The 27,716-nt window shown below is 43.9% G+C and overlaps 1 protein-coding gene across 1 annotated transcript in view; it reads right to left on the bottom strand.

Moving 5' to 3' along the window:
* LOC125006758 (plexin-A2-like) overlaps positions 1–27,716 on the bottom strand; it is a 74,431-nt gene that overhangs the window by 8,546 nt on the left and 38,169 nt on the right. The window contains exons 7-26 of the mRNA XM_047583099.1: positions 26,815–26,968; positions 26,163–26,259; positions 22,587–22,701; positions 21,770–21,970; positions 20,930–21,026; positions 20,065–20,264; positions 18,216–18,367; positions 17,016–17,133; positions 15,790–15,926; positions 15,083–15,250; positions 12,486–12,579; positions 10,960–11,199; positions 10,065–10,208; positions 9,410–9,644; positions 9,019–9,161; positions 7,975–8,243; positions 5,386–5,452; positions 4,838–4,984; positions 2,567–2,726; positions 1,199–1,302 (exon numbers count right to left, since the gene is read on the bottom strand). Coding sequence (XP_047439055.1) covers positions 1,199–1,302; positions 2,567–2,726; positions 4,838–4,984; positions 5,386–5,452; positions 7,975–8,243; positions 9,019–9,161; positions 9,410–9,644; positions 10,065–10,208; positions 10,960–11,199; positions 12,486–12,579; positions 15,083–15,250; positions 15,790–15,926; positions 17,016–17,133; positions 18,216–18,367; positions 20,065–20,264; positions 20,930–21,026; positions 21,770–21,970; positions 22,587–22,701; positions 26,163–26,259; positions 26,815–26,968 — 3,042 coding nt within the window. The remainder of the gene's footprint in view (positions 1–1,198; positions 1,303–2,566; positions 2,727–4,837; positions 4,985–5,385; positions 5,453–7,974; positions 8,244–9,018; positions 9,162–9,409; positions 9,645–10,064; positions 10,209–10,959; positions 11,200–12,485; positions 12,580–15,082; positions 15,251–15,789; positions 15,927–17,015; positions 17,134–18,215; positions 18,368–20,064; positions 20,265–20,929; positions 21,027–21,769; positions 21,971–22,586; positions 22,702–26,162; positions 26,260–26,814; positions 26,969–27,716) is intronic.

Here is a 27,716-nt window from a genome sequence, read left to right on the forward strand (position 1 = left end):
CAGCAACAGACCAACTTTCCAGGAGGTTCGTGCTGGCTTCCAGACCAGCAGCGGCCATGTAACTCTTGATTCGATTTGATTTCTCCGGTTGGAATAAAAACATCCTCGCTGCAAATCTTTGCCTCACATTGGTAAACACGAAGGAACCTGATGATTTTTCAGCAGTCACGTTGTTCAAGCAAGTGTTGGTGAGGATAAAGGAAGCAGGAACCAATTGCAGTGACCCACGTGACCTGCGGCATATCTACTTACAGTGAAACACGACGTGATACTGTGTGTTTTGAAGTTGAAAAGAACCTGATTCTTCCCAGCGCTGGTCCTAGATTTTGTGTGTCAGCAGTTCCATGGAAAAAAGCGTGTGCTATAGTTGTGCTTGGCAAATGAGGCCTGGTCATCAGCACCGTGAGCAGATTTCATGCTACCGTTTTGCATGAATTAAAAATGTAGCTAATACCAAATCCAGCTTAGCAACAGAGCAAACATTCCCACACCTGGCAGAGAGATTAAAAAAATGAAAGAGCGAAATTGTTTATTTCCTTCAGAGATAAGTGGAAGCGCATCCCTCTCGTGTCAAAACAAGCATTTAGTGCAGAAAACGTCGATTGTCTTTGTCCCTTCGCTCGTCTGTGCGTTTGTGTGCTGAAACATTGGCTGCGCGAAGCGCCACATTTGGCCCAAAGCTGAGAGCCGAGGCGAACGCTTTGATTGACAGAGGACCAGGGTGAGTCATCTGAGGGCGGCGACCTGCGTAGTCGTGTTTACAGCGTGCGGTGAAAGAACGATGTTGTGCTTGTGGCCGCGAGGTTGAAAAAAAAATGCGAGCGGGGGGTGGAGGTGAGCGATGGGAATATGAATGAGTAATGTGCTGTGATGGAACTAGATAATCGCAGTTTAAAAAAAAAAAGTTATATGCCGGCTTTGGAGATATAACAGTGCAAGCTTGAATGGTTAATTCAATTGGGATATTTTATTGTTTGCTTTTCAAACTGCACAGCTAAGGGTTTTTACTTGCTCTGTTTGCTCTGTTGGATTTTATGTGGGCAAACCAAGACATTTGAATATGTCACCGTAGCCTATTGAAGATTGTGATGAGTAGTTTTTATGGTTTCTACCTTTAAGCATTTATAGACAAAATAACTGCATAATTAATCCAAAATAACTGCCTCCAGCAGCCTTGGTGTTACTGCTATTAACAGACCTGGTAGTGCATCAGTGTGTTGAGCCTCTTCCAGTCGCTCTCTATCTTGGTTGTGATGTCCTCGTCCTGCAGGACCACACGAGCTGTTCTGCCCTGCCGCCACTCTGTCGGAAGACACGATCAATAGTGAATGTGTGACATGTGTCATTTTGGGGAATATTTGTATCCCAAGTGGCTGACAGCTACACATTGTCTAATGTCTATCATCTCTCTCTCGGAGTGTCCCTTGGCGCTACAGTTGAGGTCATGTTATTGTTCTGTTTATTCTTCAAGTTGTTAAGGGTATCAGCCAAAATGTCACCCAGGCTGCTTCCTGTACGCGTCGACTTGACAATTAAAGTGAATCACGGTGTCTTCACAGGGATTTTAAGCTGCCCAAAGCAACTAAGAGAAACCGCCAAATCCCTAACCTGTAAAAGCCCCTTATGGTGTAAAACTACAATCCCAAAAGCAATAACAGCCACTACTTGCAGCGTATCTTATTTACTCCCTTTGAAGGTGCGTGTCAGCTGGATTTGTGCCGAGTCATTCGCTATATGACATGTTGTGGGTGTAAGCCTAAGTGTAGGTACGCTGTCAGAAAGGTTTAACATCACGGTTGGAGAGTGTTGCTCTGGTTCGGGCTGTAAACAGGTACCGGGAAGGGGTCGTCCGTCAGAAATTGTTGTGGAGCAGCCATACATCTGTGTTATCTCGCCTGATACGCCCACTCCTGAGTTCCCTATAATTCCCCAAATCTCTCATATTCCAACAGGTCGTGTGCTGTGGAAAATATCTCAATTACTATTCTGAAATAGTCATTCAGTGCGTTTACATGCACAGCTTAATCAAGCTATGCTCGAAATTCAACTTTCTGATTGCGGTCCTTGTCCCAGTTTACACGCAACGGAGAAAATCTACGCACTAGGTGGCGATATGTGTCTTTTCAGCAGGTTAATACCATGTTAATACGGCCCCCATTCCGGTTGACCTATTACGTCATATAATAAACAAGAGTCGTTCATGCGGCAGACCCAGTTTTCAAACAACAACCAGATGGATAATAGTAGAGCTTTTTAATCTCGTACGTAATGTGTGTGCTACTTCTACCGGCTCTGTTTAGCTTCTTCTTGTGCAACCGGTTTGCTTGGATGTTTTTGTTCCACGTTGCACACGTGATGTCCAGTCAAAAGTCAAATTAAGGTGTATACATGGCGGAGAAAATCGATTTCCCGTCGTATTATCTGGGTGTCTTAATCGGATAAGGAGAACTCCGATTTTAGTAGCATGTTTACATGCACTTAAGTTGTCCAGTTGAAGTCGGATTAAGGCAATAATTTGTTTTGTTTATTTCACATGCACGTAAAAGTACTGGTTGACGGTACTCACCTAGATCCATGTCTGTAGCTCGCGGCCGCTGAGAGTATGGCATGTTCTTATACACTGCATCCAGGATCTTCTCCTTCACTTGGGTAATAGTGTCACAGTTGAGCACCTTGACAGGGATTTCTGGGCTGTTCTCATTGTCGGGATTCACACAGCTCAGCGTCTGCAGATCCAGGATTGAGGGGAGGGGGGTAAAAGAAAGGGGCAGAAAGCAAGAAAGGTGTTGCTTGCTGGAGGAGTCATTTCATTATCTACCCCTGACCAAACTGTCCTGGTGGAGAGCATCTTTGGGCAGAAATGTAATTTCACACCTCCGGGATGTGGCTGCGCTGCTCTAGCAGGGGCATTAAACAAGTAATGAGACAGAGCCCGCTCAGACTCTCTGACACGGCGATCATAGTGGTGTCATCCTGTCGCTGGCTGCCTCTGCCTTGCAGCTAAAGCCTGAGGGGGAACTTATTCTGATGGAGGCGGAGGAACCCAGTCGGCTTAATCTTAATAGAAATGTAAAAGGAAGTGGCATGTTGTGTTATTCAGGCGGCCCTTTCTCGTGGCTTTACTGACACCGGATGGAATTTCATAGGCTCGCCACACTTCATCGTAGTTATCACTTTTAATGAATTGCACTTCGTCGTGTAGTCACCAATTTAGGCAAGTGATCATGTAATAACAACAATAATACGTTTTATTTATAGGTGCCTTTCAAAACACCCAAAGACACTGTACAAAGTAAGACGGGGTTTAAAATGCATGACAGATATCAAACGCATTCGTAACCACGAGTATGAGACACTGAACAGATAAAATAAAAAGATAAAGGATTTGGTTAAAAAAAGACTATAAAAAAATCCGGAGAGAATGACAGAGTGGGTAGGCTTGTAGGAACAGGTGGGTTTTGAGATGGGATTTAAAAATAGTTAATGTGTCAGTGCTACAGATGGCGGGTGGAAGGGACTTCCAGAGGTGGGGGATGATGATGACCCAGAGGTCCAGCTGGGTGTGTTGATATGGAGAAGTTCAGTCAGGTATGGGGGGAGGGGAGGGTTAGGGGGAGGACTTTATAGATGGTGCAGTGTGTGATAGGGAGAAAGTGAAGCTGCTGGAGAAGAGGGGTGATGCGATGAGGAGAAGGGGTCCTGGCGTTAATAATCCGGATAATAATATAATTGTATCTCCACTACAGACTACTTCTGATTAGTGTGGATATTTGTAGGTATATGCGCCTGGATTTTGCTGGCGTCACTAGACAAACAAATCAGCTTCAAACCTCTTTGTTAATTTTCCATTTCCACCAGCCGTCGACACTTTAGCCGTGCCTCACTTCTTTTAAGTCCCTCTTAATTCAAAAATGAGTAAAGAGGCAACTTTACGCAGCACGCACCCTGCCCTAAATTAGAGCCATTTGGGAAACTTCATTTATCAGCCCGATAGGATGCCGATTGCTCTGGATGCACATGAACAGATCTACAACCAGTCACTGCATCAAATCGGCCCCACATCAGACAAATGATTATGGTTGGCACTGGGTAGAGATCTGTTTGAACAGGAGGGGGGGGCTGTTAATGAAAGCAACATGCTCAGATTCATCTTGTTTCCAGGCTGAGGGTCACAAGGTGAACACATGAACATCTCGTCTCATCTTCCACTACCGCTTATCCTCACTAAGGTCGCGGGGGTTACTGGAGCCTATCCCAGCTGACATCAGGCGAGAGGCGGGGTACACCCTGGACAGGTCGCCAGCCTGTCACAGGGCTAACACAGAGACAAACAACCACTCACACTCACACCTAGGGTCAACACCTTTGGAGGTGGGAGGAAACCGGAGTGCCCATGACCACATGAATATAATTCTGCCCTTGTTGAGGTAGGAGAAGAAACATGGTTGTCTAATGTCTCTGCAGACCAGCGGTGGGAATGAGCAGTGACGAGGACAAGAGTGAACATCAACTTATTATTTTTTGAATAGCTCACACAGTCATACTGATGTTTATGTAAATTAGAAACTGATGCCAAGGTTGGCTTTAAACTTACAGCTCAGATCCTCAAAACAAAACTCTGTTTAGATCCTAACTTTGGCGAGATGGACATCTGGTGATGAGAGACTTGCATCTTTTTTATCAAAAGTATCCAAACTTTCAAAACAGTCATTAAAATAAAACCACAGCTTCAAATGCCACTTTTTTTTTGTTTTTTGCCGAGGCTCTTTGCCATGACAAGAATGGATGCAGGCAAAATGTATGACTTGTTTCCTCTGTGAACGTCTTTGTGACTCACCAGCGTCTTGTATTCAATCTGCTGGCGGATGAGTTTGTCTTCACTGAGGGAGTAGCGCGCCTCTCCGGTGATGGAGTCTATGGGTCCCTTTTCCATTTGCTGTTTGATGGCACAGAACAGCATGAAGAGAGGCTCGCCAGCACACTCCTTTGTTTGGGAAGGCGAATCCAGGGATTAGATTGAAAGGTGGGAGAAAGGAAAACAAGACATAGGCGGCGGCGTTAAGACGCGGAGGAAAGAAATCAGTATTCATCAGCAGAGACGAGAGTCAGTAGCTGGAGCATGACACATCAAACATAATAAAAAGCGAGCTTTTAAATCCCAAAACTAGATACGTTTGACCCCACAGGTAACCATTATCCCTCCGCAGTGTGCGAAAAACACATCAATATTAAGCAGTTACAGTCACAGCTTCGCGAAAACAAACTCAGCAGTCTATTTAAAATCAATGCAAATTTTTTATTTTTTTTTTTAAAGTAGCAGCGCCCCCCCGAACGTGACACTGACACCTGTGGCAACAACAACGTGTGAGACGGATTTCATCGTACCTTGAGAAATTTGTGCAGCAAGAAGGCAAACCAATTTGTCAGCATCTTCTCCGCCACCGACTCTGTTCTGCAAGACAGGAAGACGGCACACTCATTTGTTAGCGAGAGACGTCCCACAGAGAGCCGGAGTGCACTGGCACAGACAGGAGAGGAGCCAGGTATTGTTGGGAAACCAGAAAACATGACACGGAGAGTTTACTAGATGTAACATCCTTACTCAGCCTCTTGGTCTCAACGGACACACACACACACACACACACACACAGTATACTCCAAGTTAAGTGCTGCTGGTGCACAACATATCTGGGTCATGACATAAATGTGCAGACACAACTTAGATGGTCACTTTGAGTCTTTCACTCTGTTTCTTCCTCACAGTGCCTGCATTTTAAATGAAAGGTTTTATCGTTTGCTAGGGTATATCCTATCCTAGTGAATTATTTTAACTTTTAAACCAGAATCTGATTCAAGGACTGCAAACGTTTTAGCCACTCTCTCTCCCTAATCTCCCCTCTCTTCCTGTCACTACGTTTTGGACCCTCATTTCAACCTTAACCTGCACTGACTCGACGCTTGACAGCATCCCATTAAATTTTAGAGTGTTTCAGCAAGAGCAGCATGTTTGGGTGTTGTACCAGCTCCCATGTGAACTCATCCTTATATTTAATGAGTGCGCTTCATATTGAGAGAGCCCTCTTTAAGAAAAAAAAAAAATAATTAAAAAAGGAAAAAAAAGCACTCATGAAAGATTCAACAGGCCGGTCTCAGCACTGGGAAAACAATCGACAGATTACCAGAGGTGGAGCAGAGGGGAGAGAGGCGAGAGAAAGGAGAGGAGAGGTGACGGGGGGAGAGAAACGTGAGCTACAGCTGAATGTTTCATGAGTGGCACACAGAAGATAAGTCAGACTGACAACAACTCTGCTGCGGCTGCACTCACTCTTCCCCATTAGGTTCTCTTCCTCTGCCAGTCCCTCCCACTCTCTATCACTTTTAACACCCCTGTCTTTCACCTGTCTGCTCAGGCACCCGGCTCCTCAGACTCGTAACGGATGTTTCACGCCGCTGCACAAAACAAAGTTGAACAGAGAGGTGCGCGTTCCTTCGCTGGCCTAGTTACTCAACCAGCTGAGGTGCAGTAACTGGGCTGGAAAGAACAATGCACACAGGAACGAGCTATGCCCAAAGATAAGCGGCGCTGATCAAAACTGGTCAGGTCTGTGACAGTCGAGTCCCATCAGCACAGTAGGAAAACAAGTCAACTTTGATGCCGACATTCACACTTTTGACTTGTCTTCCAAAGCTGAGCCGCTTCACGAGGTTTAATCTTCAGATAACCTTCACTTTCCGACGTATTTGTTAAAACTGAGTAAGCAGGGTCCGTGTTTTGGTCTTTGGTTTTTCAATTTTAAAATTCAAACATTTAAATTCAAGCCATTTTTCTTTATCGGGGTCGAGAATGGTGAACAAAACGTTAAAAAACGGACGATTTTCATTTCCTGTTTGTAAAAGCAAAAAGTAAAATCGTTAGAAGACAGAAACATAAAAGCACGCATTTTTTTCATGTTGTGTGTTGTCCCGCTTTCAAAGTAAGAGCACGTAAGAGGACGGCGCTGAGGGACAGAAGAGTCTCGGTGAAGAGGACATGACTGCAGCCGCATACTGCAAGTAAAAACTAAAAATAACTACATGTAATCAGGAAATAGTTAGCTATTAGCTAACATTACTCTGATATGCTTGTTTCTTTCTGTCTTTAATTTTAAGTTTTTTTAAAGCAGAAAATGAAAATCGACCAGTTTTCAAAGTTTTGTTTATCGCTTCTTGAAAAATGCCTTGAATTTCCATTTTAATTTTTGTCTGTAAAGGTTACTGCATTTTAATTTTTGAATTTTAAAATAGAAACCAAATAACTGCTAATTTTTTGTTTCATAATACCCTTTAATGAATGAAAAATCCAATGACCAAAACAAACACGGATCACACAGGTCTCATTTGCCCTTCTTCTTGGCAAGAATACAGCTCAGCTAACCTTTACTTACGCCACAATTTTTTAAAACGTTTTTTTGCAATATCTTACCTTAGAATTTACCATTCTAATTAAAGTTTATTTTCAAATAAGTCTGAACCCAAGGGCACCTATTCCAAGATGCCACATGATATACATCAGTCAGGCATAACATTATGACCACCTTCCTAATATTGTGTAGGTCTCCCTTGTGCCCCCAAAACAGTGACTCATCAGAGAATGGACATGGACCTTCTGAGGGTGTCCTGTGGTTTTGTTAGTGAGGGTCCTACGGGTTGAGGAGAAAGGCCTCTGTGGATCATCCCACAGATACTTGATCAGTTTCAGATCTAGTGAATTTGGAGGTCAGGTCAACACCTTGTGATATTTTTCATGTTTTTTCAGTTGTTCCTGAACTGTTTTTGTGTGTGTGTGCTTTGTGTCGGACTGCATCCTGCTGGGGATGTCAGTGGTTTTAATGTTGAGGCTGACCGGTGTTCATAACGACATTATGTTAAAAATTTCAGTGGCAAAAACACATTCAGGAATTTAATCAAAAAGTGCACAGTTGCTAGTGAATTTACCTGCGGAGAAGTAATTTGGGGTGGTTCTTGCTCTCCAGGTTGCGTTCTATAAGGTCTGACAGCAGGTGCTTGAGGATGTCCGTGGCGTACTCCAGCCTCCCCTGCAGAGCGGTCATGATGAGGGACGCGACGTAGCCGCGGTCACGCATGGAGAAGGAGCGCTGCAGCTCCAGCGTGCGGATGAATGTCAGCAGGAAAACCTTATTATTCAGCAGCTGAGCGAACTGCTTCAAGGCTTTCTCCACATTCGCCTGTCCGATCCCCGGCACCTACACGCATCACGCATTTTTGCACACACACAGAGATGCACACGGTCATTAGGCCGCGGTCGCTCCAGGATGAGTCATGCACGGCACAAACAGAATAAAATATACACAAAAATTCAAACCAAACCAGATGCATTCCTGCAACATCATCCTCGCCACCACCATGAAAATCCTTTCCCCTTTTTTGAAAATATATATAAATTAAGCTTCTTTTTTCTCCACCTAATGAAAGGCCTCCGCGTCGATGGAAAGGTTTAAAGTGCAATCAGCGAAATAATTGCGACCGTAATAATGTCTTGATTAGACCAACTATAATTGGCAACGCCAGCCAGTTTTGACCTTGAGCGTGTGGCAAGTTTTTCGACAAATACGAAGAAGGCAAATGGTTTGTTATCAGATTTTCCGCAAAACTCTGTTGTAAGTGTTTCCGAATTAAACCCTCGATAAGAGGACAATATTAAATACAATCAGTTAAAATAGCTTGTCAGAAGGCTTGGGCCGCAGCCGGTGCCCCGGAGAGAAGGAGGCATCAAAAATAATCAGCGCACAAATTCCTTAGCTGGCCTCGACACCGCCAACAGACTTCAAGCATTCAGTGAGTGAACAGATTCAGATTTGCTGACACTGCTCTATTTGACAGCAGTTTCACAGCTCTTGCCAACAAGCCCAGAACCATTTAGTTTTGGAGTACACTGGAGCCTTAAGGTCAAGATGTCCGAAAAAAAAAGTGTCGAAACTACACTCGTGCGCGGCAGCGTTGCTCCGGAGGTTTCCTCACCTCCAGCTCCCTGAGCACAGGGTGGTCATCGATGCCGGGGAAGAGGACCCTCATGGCGTAAGTGCGATAGTCCAGGAAGGGGATGCCAGCTCTGTCCAGGTCGCTGGTTAACTCGTTGATGTCTGTCTGTAGTTCTGCAAAGGCTGCACATTACAGAGGGGTGTGTTAAATCTTAATCCTGACACAAAATGACATCAAACGTAGTTCATCACGCTGAACCCAGGAATGCCTGAAATAATCTAAAAATAATAAAAGAAAACAACTACATCATTGTAGTTGCACTGCATGTGTCAGATCACCTTCAATAGATGGCACTATAATGCAGTTACAAGTAAGGCAAGAGACAGATTTGATGCATGTGACTTATGATGGCTTCTCAGATCTTACTCACCCTCCTTGCACTCCAGAGCCACTCTGGACTCCAGATTGTCCATCTGCATCTGCAGGCGCTTCAGGGTGAGATCGTTCTCGTGCGACTTCCGCCTGTAGGCCAGCAGGACTATAATGACAATGATGAGGAGCAGCCCTCCTCCGGCTGCGATGCTGAAGATCGCAGGCAACGTGAGCAGGTTGTCGGACCGGATGTGAACTTCCCCCGGGGAGATGTGGAGTCCTCCTACTTGCACCTGGATGGAAAAATTAGGACGCGCGCAACGTGATTTATAAAGCAGTGTTGAACACGACGGAAAAGAATGGAGAACTAAAAGAGCAAATACAATGGAGGTATGAAAAAAAAAAAACATGTTCGTGAATAGTTGCCTATGAATAAAACAACTTCCAGGGCTTTTTATAGCTCCCTCCTCATTACTTACTAGAGTGCCTGTCAATAAATTCTAGAGGGGAACGTGCTGTAATTGGGAACCTACCAGACCATGAGTGACAGACAATGACAGAAAGCCAGCAACTTACTGAAAGCCTGTCGGTGACCCATAAACACAGGGATGGAGAGACAAACACAGAGAGTGACCCACATTCATGCACACAAGCAATCAGATGCGCAGATGGACAGAAAAAAAACGCCAGATACGAACGGCGTCCAGACTGACCAGGACTTTGTGCTGCCCGGTCAGGTTTGGTGGCTCGCAGAGCAGCTGAGTGTCGGACACGGTGAGAGAACAGGGCGTGTCCCCAATCAGCACCGTGTAGTTGAGCCTGGCTCCGCCAGATGCAGACGGCACCAGGTTGCGGCCCTGCAACACAGTTGAAGACACCACAAGTAGGCACAACGCACATCAAAGGCTGAACGGCTGATTGAGATTCTGACGAGCAAAGGCTTGACAGCGTCGTGTGAGCGCGAAAGCTTCTCCTTTCTAGTTTCTCGCCATACGTGCGGCACGTATGCCGGTAAATGGGTAAATTATTAGAACGCAATTTTGAAGCATTAGTATAATTACTGTAATCACCCGCACTAGAGATGACTAGCAGCCAGTTTCTATGCCACATTGTTCACTTCGAGCAACGAAGTCAAGTGGTGCAGGGGAGCTGCTAACGCTTTGAGACACAAACCAATATGCCAAGCTGTTCCTCCCTAGCAAACGCCGCAACAGTTTTGTGACAGAAAAAATATTTGAGTTCACAAAGGATATAATAGGAAATTTGTTTTTTCTTTTCAGAGAACGTCAGACACAGAAAACAATCGAAGTTATCTTGATTATGGTCATTTTTGATTGAGATATTAACGATGAGCCTCTTCAGTTAAATTGGGGTAATTGTGTATATAGTGTATTTGTGTCCTAAAATCTCATCAGATGGAATCAAATGTATTGATCACTGGGGAGACACGGGTTGACTGAAGCAGGGCAGAGAAGGTAAAGATTGACTTGCACTAGACTTCACGGGGAAAGAAATTCTTGGGATATTGCTGAAGTCAGTTATCGACCTTAAGGTTTTTGCTCCATCGACTGCTGTGAAAAGGGAATTGAAGGTCTCCTCTCAGCTCACTTTGAGGATGATGGGAGCGCCGGGCTTCTGTTCCAGGACACCCGAGAGGCTGAGGGGCTCCAGGTAAGGGTTGGGGTAGTAGACGAAGCTCGTGTTGTTGTAAGTGAGCAGAGCCTGGACGTTGTTGAAGACGAAGCCGAACTCGTCCACGTGTTTTATCGTCTCCTGGTCCGCGGTGTACTCCGCCTTCAGGGAGGGGGCGAAGCAGCTGATGGTGGTCGTGTTCAGAACTTTGCACATCTGGAGAGGAATCAAATCAGACGTCACATATGAAAGCGGCTACAGACCGTCATACTCAAAATGAATAGAGCACAGTTTCTTGCACGATTAATTCTTGCCTAATAACATGTGGATTTTAAAATTCCTATTAGATGTTCATGGGTACATTTTTTTTGCTTTTTGTAAAGCAATGGCCTTGATTTTATTTTTTTCACATCAATATATTATTTCTCAGGCAGTAAATTAGGGGACCTAGTACTTTTTTATGAATCCTGTGGCAACCTATTTTCATGCCTAAATCTGAGATACGTACTATTCGTAGTTACTGAATTAAATCCTATTCAACTCTATGTATAAATATAAATACTGTGTATCTCCTAGAATCACTTTCAGATCAGGCTAATAGAATTAGAATGTGCCTTCTGTGTTTTCTTCAGATTTCTCTGAATCACCCGGAGCCTTTAAATTTCACCGCTTCAGTCATATCTCAAAACCGAGAGCCGTTTCGAGTCAATCAAGTGCTTTCCCGATGCTTGACATTTTTAAGCAGTCTTATTTATGTTTTCCAAGATATGCGCGATAAAGAGACTGCCCTCGTTAAATTCACCCCTTTTTTAGCAGCCGATTCGGGTGAAAGTTGAACCTCCCAAGATTTAATCCTTTTAGATCTCGGAGCTGCCAGTGACACCGTAGAGCATGCAGTTTAATTGACTGGCTGAAGTTTAGGGGTTGGCATCATTAACACACCACTTAATTGGCTCGAGGCTTACGTCTCACACGCAACACAGTATCTCTTTTTCGCACGCGTAACATATTTTAATCTTGCTGACAACAGGTAAATATTCCCATCATTCTCTTTCTTGCATCTCTTCTCTGATGACATATTTTTTTGTTTTTTTAAGATCATATTGATTGATCTTTAATGTCCAAGCCAAAATGCCCTTCTAGAAGTTTAAATTCTCAGCCAGCCTGTACCCAGTCCTCAGGCAAATCCCTGACTGGTCAAAAGTAGAAAAATTGCGGCTAAAGGTGACTGGACTTTCGCCATCGGCGCTCCAACACTTTAGGACAATCAATCACTTTGAGGCGACCTGCCTGAGCCGCTCAGGCGAGCAGAATCAGCGCCATAAATCACTTCCTGAAACTGAGCCATTCTTCCAAGTCAGTTTTTTAAAATCTCATTTTGGGACTGGGCACTCTGCATGAATCCCTCTTTCAGACCTCTTTATTTAGGTTTTGCTTCATTTCCACAGTGATGGCTTTTAAAACTTGAGCTACAACAAAAAAAAAAATCGAGAGTCACTCACATTAACAGATTCATGGCCGGCGTATTTGACTCTGACCCGCGGCTCCTGAACTACGTCCAGGTTGGTCCCAGTTACTGTCAGGGTGGTGTGTCCGCTGTGTGAAAGAAAGGAAGACATTCATTTAGCAAGAATTGTTGATCAGTCATCTACATACACCCGTGCTACACTCCTGTCAGCGTATATTTATACAAACTGCCTTTTCATGATTTAATTAGTGCGCCGACCACAGAGAGAGAGCGAGAGAGCAATCTTTTTAATCAGACATTTCCAGAGAAGCTGCTTTAATGCAGATTTCAGGAAGTATAGCTGGCACGATTTCTCAATTCTTGTTATTGGGCAGAAGAGCCACATCAAACAGGGAACCAGCTGGCTGCTGTTTTATATTCATCCATGACTGTGAGACTGGCATAGCGTGAATACAGGTGCTGCCTGTTTACATATCTGTGCTAGATGTGATTAAAATAAAGAACACTCTCTAATCTTTGCATAACCTATTCCACAGTCTGAGCTTAAAAAACTGAGCAAGCACGGAGTTGGAAAGTATGAGAGGAGAGACGAAGAGGGGAAAAAAAAATACAGGAGAGAAATGACGAAAAAATGTCTTTTAAAAGGAACTGGCCGGTCTACTCAGCCTGGCAGAGTGCCAATCCTTCTCGTCTCGCACTTCAAAGGCTACCTAAGCTTGTAGGGCCTCATAGTGGGACTGCACATTCATGATGAGGCTCTTGATTGCAGCTCCACAAAGCTCCTCCTGTCGCTAGGCCGAGGGCCAGGGTGTCTCTCTGAAGTCTAATCTGCCAGGACGTAGCGCTGGGTAATCTCACCCGGACCCAAATTAGGTGCCATCTTTTATTTAGTGGACTTCAGGTAACGCACCTTCAGCTGTGATAGAAATGTTTGCGCAGCAGATCCGTTCAGAGCCATCAAGTGCGTTCACATTTGATTTTTGTCCAACATATTATATATCGACACCCAAAAACGGAACGTGATATTGTTTTGATATAAAAAAAATATATAATTTCGTGTTAGATAAATATATATGCTTAGTCAGCAGCCCTGGCATCATATCTGTACAATGTACTTTATTATTAAGGTCACAGTTAACTGACTTCATTATGTATATTTATCCACTGTAGTTCCATACACGGTGGGGCAGGACATTAAAAACTACTCTCTATATAATGCAGTCTATCACAATACTGCCATTGTGACCACAAACACATATAAATGAATTAACACCTTTGACACTGCCAATAAAAACTGAACATTACAGGGATTATAAAAGGCAGACTTTATGGCTGTTGTATCCACCGTCCATTGAGAAAAGTACAATCAAAACATGTTTATTATAATGCAGACATCATATAAAGATTTGCAACCTGCGTCACGTACTTGTGTGTATTTAAATGCAGTGTTGGAAGGGGAGGGATTTGCAATCATTATTAGAAATACGGTTAAATCCAAAAAAACATTTTAGGGCTTTTAAAAAAAGAATCCAACATGAAGAGCAGCTCAATCTCCCATTTAAATTGTACTTCATCACCAATCAATCAGGGACCTCTTTCATCAGATTTGCAACATGCAGGCTGAGATTTACATCACACTGTTGAAAATGACCAATATCTGTATTGAAAACAGCATACCAAGCAGTCCAAAAGCCGTTGGAAAAAAAGGCAACTGGACTTGTAGAATTTTGTTGAAGAGGTTTGGCCACCCATCGAGTAGCTTCTTCAGTGAGCTGAAAGATAATTTTCTACAGGTCCAGTTTACAGGTCTTTTTTCGCCGCCTTCTGGATTACCATGACCTGGATGACTTAGAACCTTCACAGACATCTCCAGGGCCGAACATTTTAAGTGCTGGAATCAGCATAAATGGCCATTTAAGAGTGTTGCAAAGAGAAAGTATACCCCCGTGGATTTCCATGATAAAATATTCAACTTTACAGCAAGAACAAGGCTTATAGGTTTGCATAATTTAGAGCATGGCTGTGACGGTTGGGGTTCGTCTCAGGTTGCTAGCTGTCTACCTCGGCGTCAACCACTTCAACTTTACTCATGTTCTTCCTCTTTGGCCACTTTTGACTTGGCTAAGAGTTAGGCGGAGTCAGGCACCACCGAGACGGCAATGGCTGGAGCCACCTACATCATGCACAGATTCAAAACAGAATCCTAGACCAGGGATCTTCAACCATTTTCAGGCCAATGACCCCAAACTGATGGAGAGATTAAATAGGGACCCCGTACCTATTATATGTGTTCTACTTTAAACTCAGCCTAGGGCTATTTATGAATATACATCATTTTATCATTTTGCATTCAGTATTAAGCTATCCCTTATCCCTTTACTAAACTATGTTTCTTTGTTTGTTTCTTTGGGAAATTAGGAAATATATAAAAAAAACATGTCTAATCAACCAAAGATTTTGCGACCCCTCTGCAGTATGTCCGCGGACCCCCTATTGAAGACCTGTCCAAGAGGGATTGTCCATCTCTATATGCAGTCAGTGCTTGCGACACATTCATAACCATAAATACGTCAGGAGAAATCCCTGTATAACTCACAAGTGTCAGTTTGTATCTCTATTGCTAAGTGTTACCTGGTAATGCTCCACAGGGGCTCAATGCGCTGGACCGTGGGGTCTTCTATGTACTCGAAGACCAGACTTCCGGGAACTTTGGCCCGGTCGACGCTCAAACTGACTTGAACCGGTCCCGCTCCTGTCACAGATGGAGCAGAGAAGCACACAATCTCCGCCGTGGTCCTCCTGGCGGGAGTACCAAAAGAGGGATATATTCATGCCTTTGATTGTGACTGCCCACTCAGTGCTGCAGTGGCAAATCCCTGACTTCACGCAGTCATGAGCCTAGCACGTTGCCATGAGCAGGGAGGATTCATTATAGTCAGTCCCATCTCATCGTCACAGACACATTAGGGATGGAACACTGTAATTAGAGGGTGCTCTAGCTAATGGCTTCCTCGCCTCACCCACCTGACTCCTACCATGTGAGGCATTTTGAACTTTAAATAGATATCTATAAATACACCCAGAACAATACCGAGCACTTTGACTTTCACCACTTCCTCACAAATCATTGCTAAGCCTTTTAATTTAATACGTAGACACATAATTGTATCTAAAGTGTGCCTTTTCTTAATGGAGTGACCTCACACTGTGTTTGATTGAGATTAGAGAAAGTTTAATCTTTAATATTGTGCGTAGACAGTCTCTGTTCAGTGCTGATGAATCTGGAATAAAGTAATCTAAGGCTTCAGATAACATTGTGAGATTATAATCAGACTCACCTGTACAACTCACAGGTCTGATTACCAAAGTACACGTTGACAGTGCTGCCAGCGCCCAGGTTCTCCCCGACAATAGTGACCTTGGTGCCCCCAGACTCTGGTCCTCTGCCAGGGGTCAGCGCCAACATTGTAGGGACCTGCGGGAAAGTGTTCGACACAGGATACCGTATGTAAATCTGATTTTGAACAGCCCTCCTCTTGCCGCTTTTCTCAGTCATTGTCTTTCAAGCACAGCTGCTGGTAAAACTGTGAAAACGGTTTAATGAGTATGACCCCTCTCAAAAAGAGGCACAGCAAAACCAGTGCGATAAATTGCATAATTCGTCAAATGTTTACGCTCTCTTCTCAGAGTCTCTTAGCACTTAAAATAAATCAAGTGGCTCGGTTCTGTCTTTCTCTCCAGCTGGTGATTGAGGTGGCATGAACACGTCGGAGTGCTGGCGTTCAGCCTAATTAATTACACTTTAGTTGGTTTAGTTCATTGGTTTAGCACAAAGTTCCACCCCTTAGCCATACAGAATACATATTAGATGCAGGCTAAACATAAAAAAATACATTTGAGATTTCTTTAGATCACCAGCAGGAAAGAAAATATCTACCGAAAAAGGATGAGTGAGGGTTCAGGTAGGTAATAGATATTTTTTCAGATGCTTAAAAGCAGTACATAGATCTCAGTGGTAAACTTCATGAGAACGTAGGAGCTGAAGGTAACATCAAACTGGTGTCTTGACCACTGTTGTTGATGTGTCTCGTTTGATATGTATGAACATCTGAGGAAGAGATAAATACATTCTGTCTGGAAGATTTTGTTTCCTATATATGAACTTACGTACGAATAAACATTTTTGATGTGCATTCACTTTGTCAATAGGCAGTAATTTATATTTTTTAGAGAGGTAACGGAGCATATCTGCTTGAGTGGGGTATCAACCTTAGATATTTCTTCTATATTGTATGTGATTTGTTGATATGTAGGGTAGGTCCCCTCCCAGACACGTTACAATAGTTAATGAAATAAAAAACTACAGTATGAGCTGAGGAGTGAATTAAGGGGCATACCTTCCTCAGTATGCCCAGCATCTTGGAAGATCTTTTGGATACTATATTAATTAATTTAGTATGCAAAACTAGTTTGATTTCAACATTATTGATAATTAATGTTTTTTTTTTTTTTTGGTTATTTTAGAGCAAATGGACAGAGTGAGCGTATGTAATGTCAGAATTACCACAAAGCAGTAGAGCTGGGAGGACTGTGCGCGGAGCTCTGGTCTGCATTCGCCAACGCACAACTTAACTGGACCTGGTGCACTTCCTTTGGGGGCTGCAGCCATCTCACACACAATCCTGTCGAGACACGTAACGGCAACACAAGAATGTGGGCGCACAGAAAAACTCAGGCGTCATGCATAGTAATGGCACCGGTCATGTGAACACACATGGAAGAATGGCCGCGCTGTATCAAATTGGTGGTGATCTGCCCTGGTGGAAGACGGCCTCTGCTGGCCGGTGTGATTGAGGCAGACTTTCATGGAAGTTGTGGGTCAATACAGAGGACCATCTTTCTTCCTAATGGGAAACCTATAACAGCAATATAACTCAAATGATAAACTACACCCCTCCCCATCTCCAGCACGATTGCCACCCACCATTACCTCCGGTTGCCATGACAACTTAGGGGTTTCTTCAATAAATCAGTATTGCCTTGTCAGGTCAATAAGATAAAGTGCGCCATGAATAAGTCATTATAGCAACTGACCTCGCGCTAAAATTAATGGTTGTAACAGCTGTAATGCCATGTTTTAAAGCACTGTGTGTGCCAAATGAATGGCCCTGCCGAACGCACTGCTCCGCTCAAGAAACTCGCTCCCGAATACAATAAGAGCACCCAATGAATCGTCCCTGCCCAACCCCTCTATTCATGCATCACGTGAGTTTTCCAATTTTCTTCTGGCATGTTCTTTTCTTTTTTCTTTCTTTTTTTTTCTCTTTTTTTTTTACAAGGGTATAAATAAAGTCCCTGCAGCCTGAGCCCAATCGCATTACATGGCAGTGAGAGAAACACATGGCTAACAGATTGTCCCTCCAGTCAGCGACATGCAGCGCATTTCAATTACAGCTGCGCCGACAGCCTCATAACAACGACGACACAAAGACCTTCTCTTCCTTTGGCTCTGACTGCACCACAGCTATGCAAAGCCCCATGCGCACACACAGCCCTACAACCTGATGAGGCATCGCAGGGTATCTGGCTCTCAGAAAATCAGTGTGAGAGTGAAACAGAGGCTGGATGTGTTTATTTTGTTGTGCGTGCGTGCGTGCGTGCGTGCGTGCGTACGTGCATGTGTTTGCATACGTGCAATGTGCCTACATGAGATACCGTTATGAGTCCATGAGTGTCTGGGGAGGGGAGGCGGTGGGAGTCTTACTGTTCTGCAGTGATGTATCCGTCCTCCTGTGGTGTGCACTGCACTCCTGCCACCTCCACGTTCCCCTCCAGCTCAGAGAAGGACAGCCCCAGGTTCAGGCCCTGAATGGTGACCAGTGTGCCCCCCTCCAGAGGCCCTGCCACAGGGCTCACCTACATAGGAAGGACAAGAATATTATACTTAAAGTAAGATTTGACTAGTGACTAGTAGTTTTTTTCTGGATTCTTCTATATATTTGTAGCTGGATTTTTTGTCACTATAAATACCTTACATATGGTCTAAAAATTTCCCATACCAGTGAGTAATGTGCAATTAATGTAGCTCTTCTTATTTACAGTGGACTCAGAGGTCTTTAGAACAATAGAGGAATAAATTAGGGTGAAATGCAAATTCTCCTGCTTACAAATATAGCTGGGAGAACGGTTTCAAATTAAAAACTGAGAAACTTTGATCCAGAAAATACTGTCCATCAATATGCATAATGGTTAAATCAGAATAAATACCGTGGAGCCGCCTCTGTGCAATCGCTATTTAATCTTAGGATGAAATATTAAGTAAATGTACCATACAGTGAGTGCCAAAAGCCTAATTTGCATACCAACTTGGTTTGTTCAAAAAGCCTTGAAGTCCAGTACAATTAAAAAAAAACACCTAAATGAATAATGCAGAAAATAACAAAGCACAGAGAAGCCCATTCACACTCCTTCCCAAGTGTAAAGTTAACCCTCCCAGCAGGCGACCTTTGGACCTACAGAGCAGAACGGGAGCAATGGCGGAGCAACGCTCCCTCCACTCCCGAGCAGCGCTGGTTGGTTGATTCACTCTGCTGCAGTTCCTTCAGAAACACTAATAATGTGACAGGGACATCAAAGGCTCGCGGCTCTTTGAAGTGGAAGAGCCTTGCATCTCTGTGCCTGACCCACTGTGCCTCATTCAAGAGAATGAACAGGAGTTTGTGACATAAAAGATCCATCACCACTTTCTAACACACGGAATTCGTTTAGCTGTCAAGCACTTAAGGTATTCAGCCAGCGGGGAACAAAATGTTAGATAGTCCCAGGTAAACAGACACTTGGATGGGAAACCGGAAGTTGGCTACAAATAAAATAAGGATTAACTGGCGTGATACAAATGTATGGGTCGCTCTGTTTAAGGCTATCAGCCCCACGTCATTCAGTAAAGACAAGAACACGGTGCAAGATGTAAAAGTTTACACATTTACATTTAGTCAACATACTTTTTAATATATACTGTGAATCTAGAGCAACAAACATTCGTGCAAATGTGCATTTAATACATAAAACATTGTATAATTTTAAGAACGTTGTGTCTATTCCAAGATGAGCCTGACAATCCTTGACACAAATCAACCGAAAACTTGATTCCAACTATCAAACTTCCTCCTGTTAGTCTCTGGGCAGCCACAATGGAGTGAAATAAAACAACAACAACAACAACAACCTTCACCTTGGCTTCTCTGTCAGACACGCTTCACAACATGTCAGAGAGTTTGGGCTTTTATTGCTAACACAAAACACCAGACACTACCAAGACTTTGTTTCTGGTGCTACTTCCACCTCCACTTTTCTGAACAAATTACTGCCATGTCGTGATTTAGTTTTCCGCCGTTTTGCCAAGACTTTCTGAACAGCTAATTTAAGAAATAATGGACATACTAATGAAGGCCTCGGAAGGGAAGATTGACAATAAACTACCCCGCTAATGTACTACTTGGCTAAAGGATCTCACATGTGTTTGTGTAATTGAAATTCTCTGTATATTTAATCTTGTTGGCTCGACTGAACGATTCAGTGGACGGACTAGCCGGCAGCCCAAACAAACAACAAACCTCTGTAATGCGTGGGTTGGTGCACTTGACATTCCTGGCAGAAAGGTCCAGCCAGCGGCTCGCGTAAGGGGAGATGGGAGGACAGTGCTGCTTCATGGTGCACCGTCCCTCACCGCTGCACCAGCCACACTGGAACTTCCTCTCCGCCCGCAGACACATGCCACAGCTGTCCCTTTGGGCGCTGCACTTGTAGAGGTGTACTGTAAGACAGCACGGAACGCATCTGGTCAGCCGCCACAAATAAAACTAAATTTGGAGCAGCGGGGAGTGATGAATTGAATCAAACCGATCAAACCGGCAGGACACGTACTCCCAAAAGTAAATAGACCATGTGAATTTAATGAAATCGACAGAAGGCATGTTTTTTAGAAATGTGCTATTTCAAGAACTGGTGGAGAAAAAAAAAAGAAAAAAGATGCCAAAGTAATCCATTAAACCTTTCTTTGAAGTCTGTCTCTTACACCCCCTCCTGTAAGTAGACTATATTTATGCCCATATAAAGCAACTTAGCTAAATTATGAGAAGGCTTTTTAAAATTCATGGCCATCTCTGTAAATAGCCTTGACTACGGGGATGTATTTCATGTACAACCCGCAATGACAAGTGACAAGCCCCTGTTCTTGCATGGTGATGGAAAGGAAACCGAGAGCATCCACGGGAGCCAAGCTGAGCAAATATGAAGATTCACCCTTCACCCGCTCCGGCGCAGAAGTGATTGGGTGCTCTTTGATAACACTCCCTGCTATTGTGAACTTTCTCTCAAGGCCCTTTGGAAGCCTTGAAGTACTCTCTATGACCCATCTATCCCCCGTGGATTGAGTGCTTTACACTTCTATGGGCTGGCAGTGATGGATGGCAGAGGCACCTTTAATCTTCTCGGGATTGTCAATGATGAAATTGCCGTTCCATACGATGGAGAGGTCCACTGCCAGGTCACTGATCTTCACACCCTCGTACATGTACTGAAAAGCAGAAACAGAGAGTGAGAGAGCGTACGGAAAGTGGATGCAGGGAAAGTGAAAGTCAAAGAGAGGATAGAGTAAAGAAAAAAGGATGCAGAGTCAGAGACAGAGTAGGGAAAATGAGAGGATGAAAGAGCCGCAGAGAGACGAGGCTTTTAACCATCTGTCATTTCTGCCATGGTTGTCTGCTCCTCTCTTCTTTGACACGTAGGGACGCAAACCCTGACTGGGGTGGCCGATCATCCGCATCTGAAGAAAATGGCCTTTTCGTTCATTGTCACACAGTAGCAAGGTATGCTTTGCATTGAAATTTAGCCTGTGATTTGCATTGTGTAGAGAACTTCCAAGAAATCACCTGTGCTCCTGCCAAACCTTTGACTTTTCTGCCGGGGGGGATCACACACCGTGAACACTCGGAAGTCAGTCCCACGAATCCAGTTTATGAGATAACATCATATATGCATGGCTCACATGCTTTTCGCTTTAGCCGTACAACAAATTTTCCTTTCTTCCCTGCCTTCCCTTCCTGTCACTCTTCCTTTCTTGCACACGGTTTGCACTTTTCCTCATCACTTTTTTTTTTTTCCCTTTCCCCTTCCATTACTTTCCACTCAGTATGCTCAGCACCTCGGGCGGTATTCACTGATGCTGATGTACCGTATGTACCTTGCCTACACAGCATCCAAGCTGTCTGCCTCATTTGACAGTTGTGAGACTCCCACTGGGACTGTTTGAGGTCATACCGAGCTGTTCTGGCACTGCACGCTGGTGCTGTTGAAGCGCAGCGCCGTGACACGATGGCTGACACCCTGCACGTTCACCACGCACTCGTAGCCCCGCTGGCCCGACTGAGGCTGGGGAAGGTTACGGGCCCTCAGGGTGATTGGTCGGACCTCGCCAGCCGGGAGCAGAATTTCACCCGAGTTGAGCAGCTGAGGGCAGTCCTGAGCAAACAAAATAGACGCTTACAGTACATACATACAGTACGAGAAACAAGTATTTTTTTTTTCCATGCTGCTGTTATGACTTATAAATGTAATGTGGCATTTTTAAATAGCATGATAAGGATTACATCATCTTGGTGATAGCGTGTTTCAGGCCAAGGACCAGCAAACTGATGGAGAGATTAAGTAGTGACCCCCTACCTACTATATCTGTTCTATATTAAACTCGACCTAGTGCTATTTATAAATATACATTATTATTATTATCATCATTTTGCATTCAATATTAAGCTAACCCTTATCCCTTAACTCAAATATGATCATTTAAAGAAATTTTTATTTGTGGGGGAAAATAAAATATATATGTATATAAAAAATGTCTAATCAACCAAAGATTTTGTGCAGTACCTCCTATTTAAGAACTATGGCTTAAAGCATCTTTCTCTATCTATACAGCTTGACAAAGCAGCTAGCATTTTAATCTAGTTGATTCCTTGTAGTGGAGGTATTTTTTGTGTAATGTATTGTTCCTTTGAGGCAAAGCTATCACATATCAATATATAAATTGTGATCTTCAGAGCTGCACTTTAATTAGCTCTACGTTAATGTACTGTACCTCAGAGGCGTTGACTCTACCCTCCTGGAAGGAACAGCTGCTTGGGTCGTGGGTGCACAGGTTGCGGTATTTACACCAGTGGCAGCGAAAAGTGCTGTTCACACAGGACAGACACCTGCAAGACGAAGCGAAGACGCCGCTATTATCTTTCCTACAAAAATCCATAATATACATCTTCCTCAGAGGGTTGAAAAGGAGCTTGTAACTTTCTGCTGAATTGACTTTGTCTGTCTGTTTGTTTTAGGGAAAGATCTCAAATATGCTGGCAGCATGAAGGTAGTCCTTTTGTGGCATACGACAATAAATTACCTTGAGTATGAAGCCTCGGCAGGGGAGTAACCGTTCATGTGTCGCTGTCAGTTAAAGCAGCCTTAAACACTCGTCACAGAACAAAACAAAATGCATCAAGGAGATCGAGAGTCTTTGTTAGACATGCAGTAACCCCAGCTTTTTAATGTTATAGGCGCTATGAGCACGTTTACAGTTTCATGCTTTTTTTTTCGGATTGAACACAGTGCATTTCACACAAGATCAGTATTGAAGGGAGGCATCTCATCATTTGATGGGCAGTATTGTGCAACGTCTTTGGCTCTGACGCGGTCGCCTCCAGCCCGCGTCCAGCTGTGGATTAAAGTTGTACTTAAACAACCTAATCGGACCGGATTTAATTACATTTCGGTCAACAAACATGGAGGCAGCTGTGATGCAAACAAAAGACGGGTGATGCACAGCTGAGAATACACCCACAGAACAATTGGAGAGATTAAAATTGAACATTGCCTCTTCTCCTATGGGGGCGTCATGGACTTTGCTGTGTGTAGTAGGTGTATCACGGCGCAGGGAACAGATCCAGGCGCCGTCTCAGTCCTGAATTTGGTCATTCAGTAACAGGCAACCATGAGGAAACTATAAAAACCAGCAGCGGCATTCCAACACTGCAGCTCATGGCAAGCTACAAATGCCAATAAATGTAGCGCAGCATCATTAAATTTTGATATTAATTAGCTGCCCAGGGCCAGTATGGACATAGAAATGTGTGTCTGTGTGTGAGATGGGAATTCGGAGGGGGTGGATGGGCGAGGGGGTGGGGTGGGGGTGTATTAATAGAAGTGGACTGGCATGGCGCTGCAAACACTAGATAATTAATTATGGAGGGTGATGTGATGCTGAGGTGATGGTGCTGCTGGTGGGGGAGGCGGAGAACGTGGTGCCGGATTAGGAGTGTGTTTGGTCTGAAATATTAATCACAAGAGTACACAGGGTCACCCCGCAGCTAATGGAGGCCGCACTGGTGTGAGGCAGCAGAGACGAGCTTCCAACTGTTCCTCTCTAATGGTTTAATACGGTGATATTACAGGGCATTCATGTCGCAGTCAAAGAGCATTGTGACTAGATGGCATGTGTATCCACTGTGGGCTAATTTCCTGGGTTTGGTTATGAATAGTCCATCAATCACATGTTCCCTCCTAGAGTGAATGTATTGTATATTCCTGAATCCTGCTTTTCGGAGCTCATACATTCGTTTAATTCGCAGTGGAGTTAAAGGATAGCGACTCAAATCTTTTATTTCCCTCTGTCGCTTTATGAGTCACCTCAAGTGGATCAAACGTGGTGATTTAAATGATAATGGTCTTTGAAATAACTCCTCTGACGCTCTGTGAATTATATTGTCTACTGTCCTAAATTGTTGATTTTTGATGGTTTGCAGTTGTCTTCTGTGATAAATGCTGCTAATTGGCATCCTGATAAGATTCACCTTTGCGCAGTGTCTCTTAATTGTTATTCACAATGAAAGACCCAAGTCACAGTTACTGATAAATACAGCTGACATTTGAATAATGGCTCAAAGTCAAAGCGGCTTCCCTGCCCAGTTAGCGAGCTTATATTGGGTGGCATTTAAATAAAGTGCTCTGTAATTTACATTATTTTACCTTCCCTCAAGGCGCCCGAGCAGGCCTAAAAATACTAAGTATCTTATCATATCGGACGCAAACACAATTTTCTGGCAGGTCCTCTTGGGGCGAAGTCAAGTCTGAAAAGTGTGTGAGAGTCTAATACTTATCTATTTAGCCTTAGTCCTTTGGGACTGTTGGCCTACAGCAAAGACGTCTCCAGGTTATGAATATGTATTAGAGTTGCAACTTACAATTATAGCGTGTTACAGTTTAGCCTGACAGTTACTTTCTCTGCTAATCATTTAGTCTTCCTAAAGTGTTCTAACGTGAATACCAAAAGTTCAAGGTAGCGTCTTTAAACGTCTTCTTTTGATCCACTGATGATAAAACAATATCTCACAGTGGGGAAGCTGCACAGAAACAAAGGAACCTGGACTTGTTGAGTTTACTTGAAGATGTTTCACCACTCATCTACATCGACCAGGCATAACATTATGACCACCTGTCTCATACTAACTGACTCCTCAGGGAATAGGGGATCCCATGGTGTCTGGTAACAGAATGTTATTAACTGGGGTCTTTGGGTCCTATGGGTGGAGGGGAGGGGTCTCTGTGGATCAGGCTTTTTCCTGCGCATCCCACAGATACTTGATGAGTTTGGGATCTACTAAATTTAGTGGCCACCTTGTGCTGATTTTCATGTTTTTTTTAGTTGTTCCTAAACCGTGTGTGTCAGGCTGCATCCTACTGTCAATGGCTGCTGCCATCAACGAGTGCCATTGCTATGGGGGCTGCCAAGCATGATCTAGGTGTGTGATACATGTGTAAGGAACTAAGTAATGCACAAATGCCAGGTCCCAAAGTTTCCCAGCGGAGCATTGTATTGTCGCAAGATGGTCAACGTTATTTACTTCTCCTGTCAGTGGTCATAATGTTTTGCTTCATCGGTGTAAGTGGCAGAGTTTACATATTATGAAAGGGTGCTATGCTTGCAAACGAATTCTTGTCATCGTTTTGTGAGAAAAACAGATTTCAGAAAACGGCAGGCTTGAAATTTGAGCATCAACAGTGAGTGTGGGCACTGCCATTTAATGCTCTTCTGTGGATTGTGTACCAGTGTTGTGTAAATGTACCACATGTCCAGGTTGATGGACCATCTAGGTATTGCATACAAACATTTTATTATATATATATATGCCGTGAATGCACACTGCTGCTACCAGACAGCTCAGAGAGACACAGAAGAGACACTTTCTCCACAAGTGACAAACAACTTAATACTAACACTGACTGAAAGACTGTATTGCCCAAAAAGGGCTTATATTTTTGTCTAGGATAAATGAGAATAAAGATGAATTCTGAACCACTGCATTCACATATATGTGTATCAGAAAACTGTGTTCTGTATTTAACGCTCCAAGCATTAAGCCCACAAACTGCCAGTTTAAACCAACTCGAAACAAACAGGCCATGGCAAATGCATCATGTTGATTCAAATGAAACCTGACAGATAAATTGAACTCAGAGGTTATCTAACAGCCCGATCTTAAGTGGGGTTGTGAGCATCAGTACATCATTGCCCTAAATTAAGTTGTGCTCTTCCATCTATTGAACAAATCAAAGGTGGGGGTGAGGGGAGAGGGGAGGGGCCCGTGGCAACAGCCGTGGCAGCAGGACTCACATTTGATGAGTGCTGCAGTTGTAGAATTTCACCTCGGTGCTGGCGACCATCTGACCCGTCTCTTTCGAATTCAGACGAAGCTCCACGCCAGCCCAGTCTGGCAGAGAGAGGGAAAACAAAGAGAAGGGAGAGAGAGCACAGCGAGGGAATGGAAAAATATTAATAGGGGTTGATGAGAGCGAGGGAGGGAAAAAAAAAAGAGAGACAAACAGGACGAGTGGATGAACCAAAACAATGAGCTAGGCGAGGTCAGAATGAGGAAAAAAAAATGTTAATACTTTTATCACATTCCTGTAAAGAGCCACCTGGTGTCTGCGCTCCTGGAAGGACACGTCGCTGTTGTTGTGAGAAAACCTTCAGTAAGAAACTTCAATTGAGGGATTACTGTAAATACTCGGAGGAAATTCTACAGCTGCTTGCTACTCTCCAAACTCTTTGGACAAACAAAAAATGCGCGCCGGGCAATCTGAAAAATGTCTGTTTTGTTAGAGTCTGGAATATTGATATTTTAAGCCTTTCACCTGGCGCTGGCATTAGCCTCCATCTGTAACTTTGGGCTGTATCTATATATTGTGTTATATAACTTGATTTTTCATTTTGTTTCTTCTTCTTCTTTTTTTTTCTTTTTTTTAGGCATGAAATCTGAGCTCACCTTGTCCTTCTGGTATCTGAGGGACCTCCTTCTCAGCTGGGGAAAGACACATGACCCTGTTCCCGTTGACGTGACCCTCCACTTGGGCCTGCTGGCCAAACGAACAGGTAATTCCAGCAGAAAGGTCTGGAACATTATTCACCTCCAGCAAAAGCTAAAGGAAACCAGAGAGGGAAGATTTAACGCCCCGGCGAACAGGGACACGAACTCGGAGAGAGGTGCTTGCCAGAATTTTTAGCTATATGACACACTTTAATGTATGTTTTACCACTGAGTTACAGGAAGACTCTGGATATATTCCATTTTGGGAAATGTATGCTTCTGTCAAGTCAGTGCTGTTAATATGAATTTTCAGTTGGCTTAACTTGGCCCAAAGTATGAGGAAAAGACCGGCCTGAAAACATCAAACCAGCAGCTACAAACTGCTTCATGTCACCTGTATCTATCAAAAAGTTTCATTTGAACACAACGTTAACAGGGAGCCAGTGGCGGTCCTAAGTTCTGGAGGGCCCCCTGGGAAGGAGTTAACTGTGTGCTGTCCCCCCAGTCCAAAGCAGCGGTATCTGGGGTTTTGGAGTACTGTCGATGCACTGTAGGGCCTGAAGGGGTTGAAGGTTGTTGTAAAATATGCCAAAGGGTAGCCATTTGTGGACCCCCTTTCTCATATTCTGTCATGGGGCCCCAAACAATTACTTGCTTTGTCTGATCTGACGACGTGCCCCTGCAGTAAAGAGCCAGCTGACTCATTGTGGCTTGAGAAGAAATAACTCTCCGTACCAGCGGGTGGCAGTAGTCTGTATTTGTCATTCAAAATGGTAAATGGGATTAGCCTAGAGGCTAGGAAGTCGTGAAGAGCTACGAAGCACTGGCTGCACAAAGCTGGCCTCTTTTGAATCATGCTG

The sequence above is a fragment of the Mugil cephalus genome, chromosome 4 (genome assembly GCF_022458985.1).
Source record: "Mugil cephalus isolate CIBA_MC_2020 chromosome 4, CIBA_Mcephalus_1.1, whole genome shotgun sequence".
NCBI lineage: Eukaryota > Metazoa > Chordata > Actinopteri > Mugiliformes > Mugilidae > Mugil > Mugil cephalus.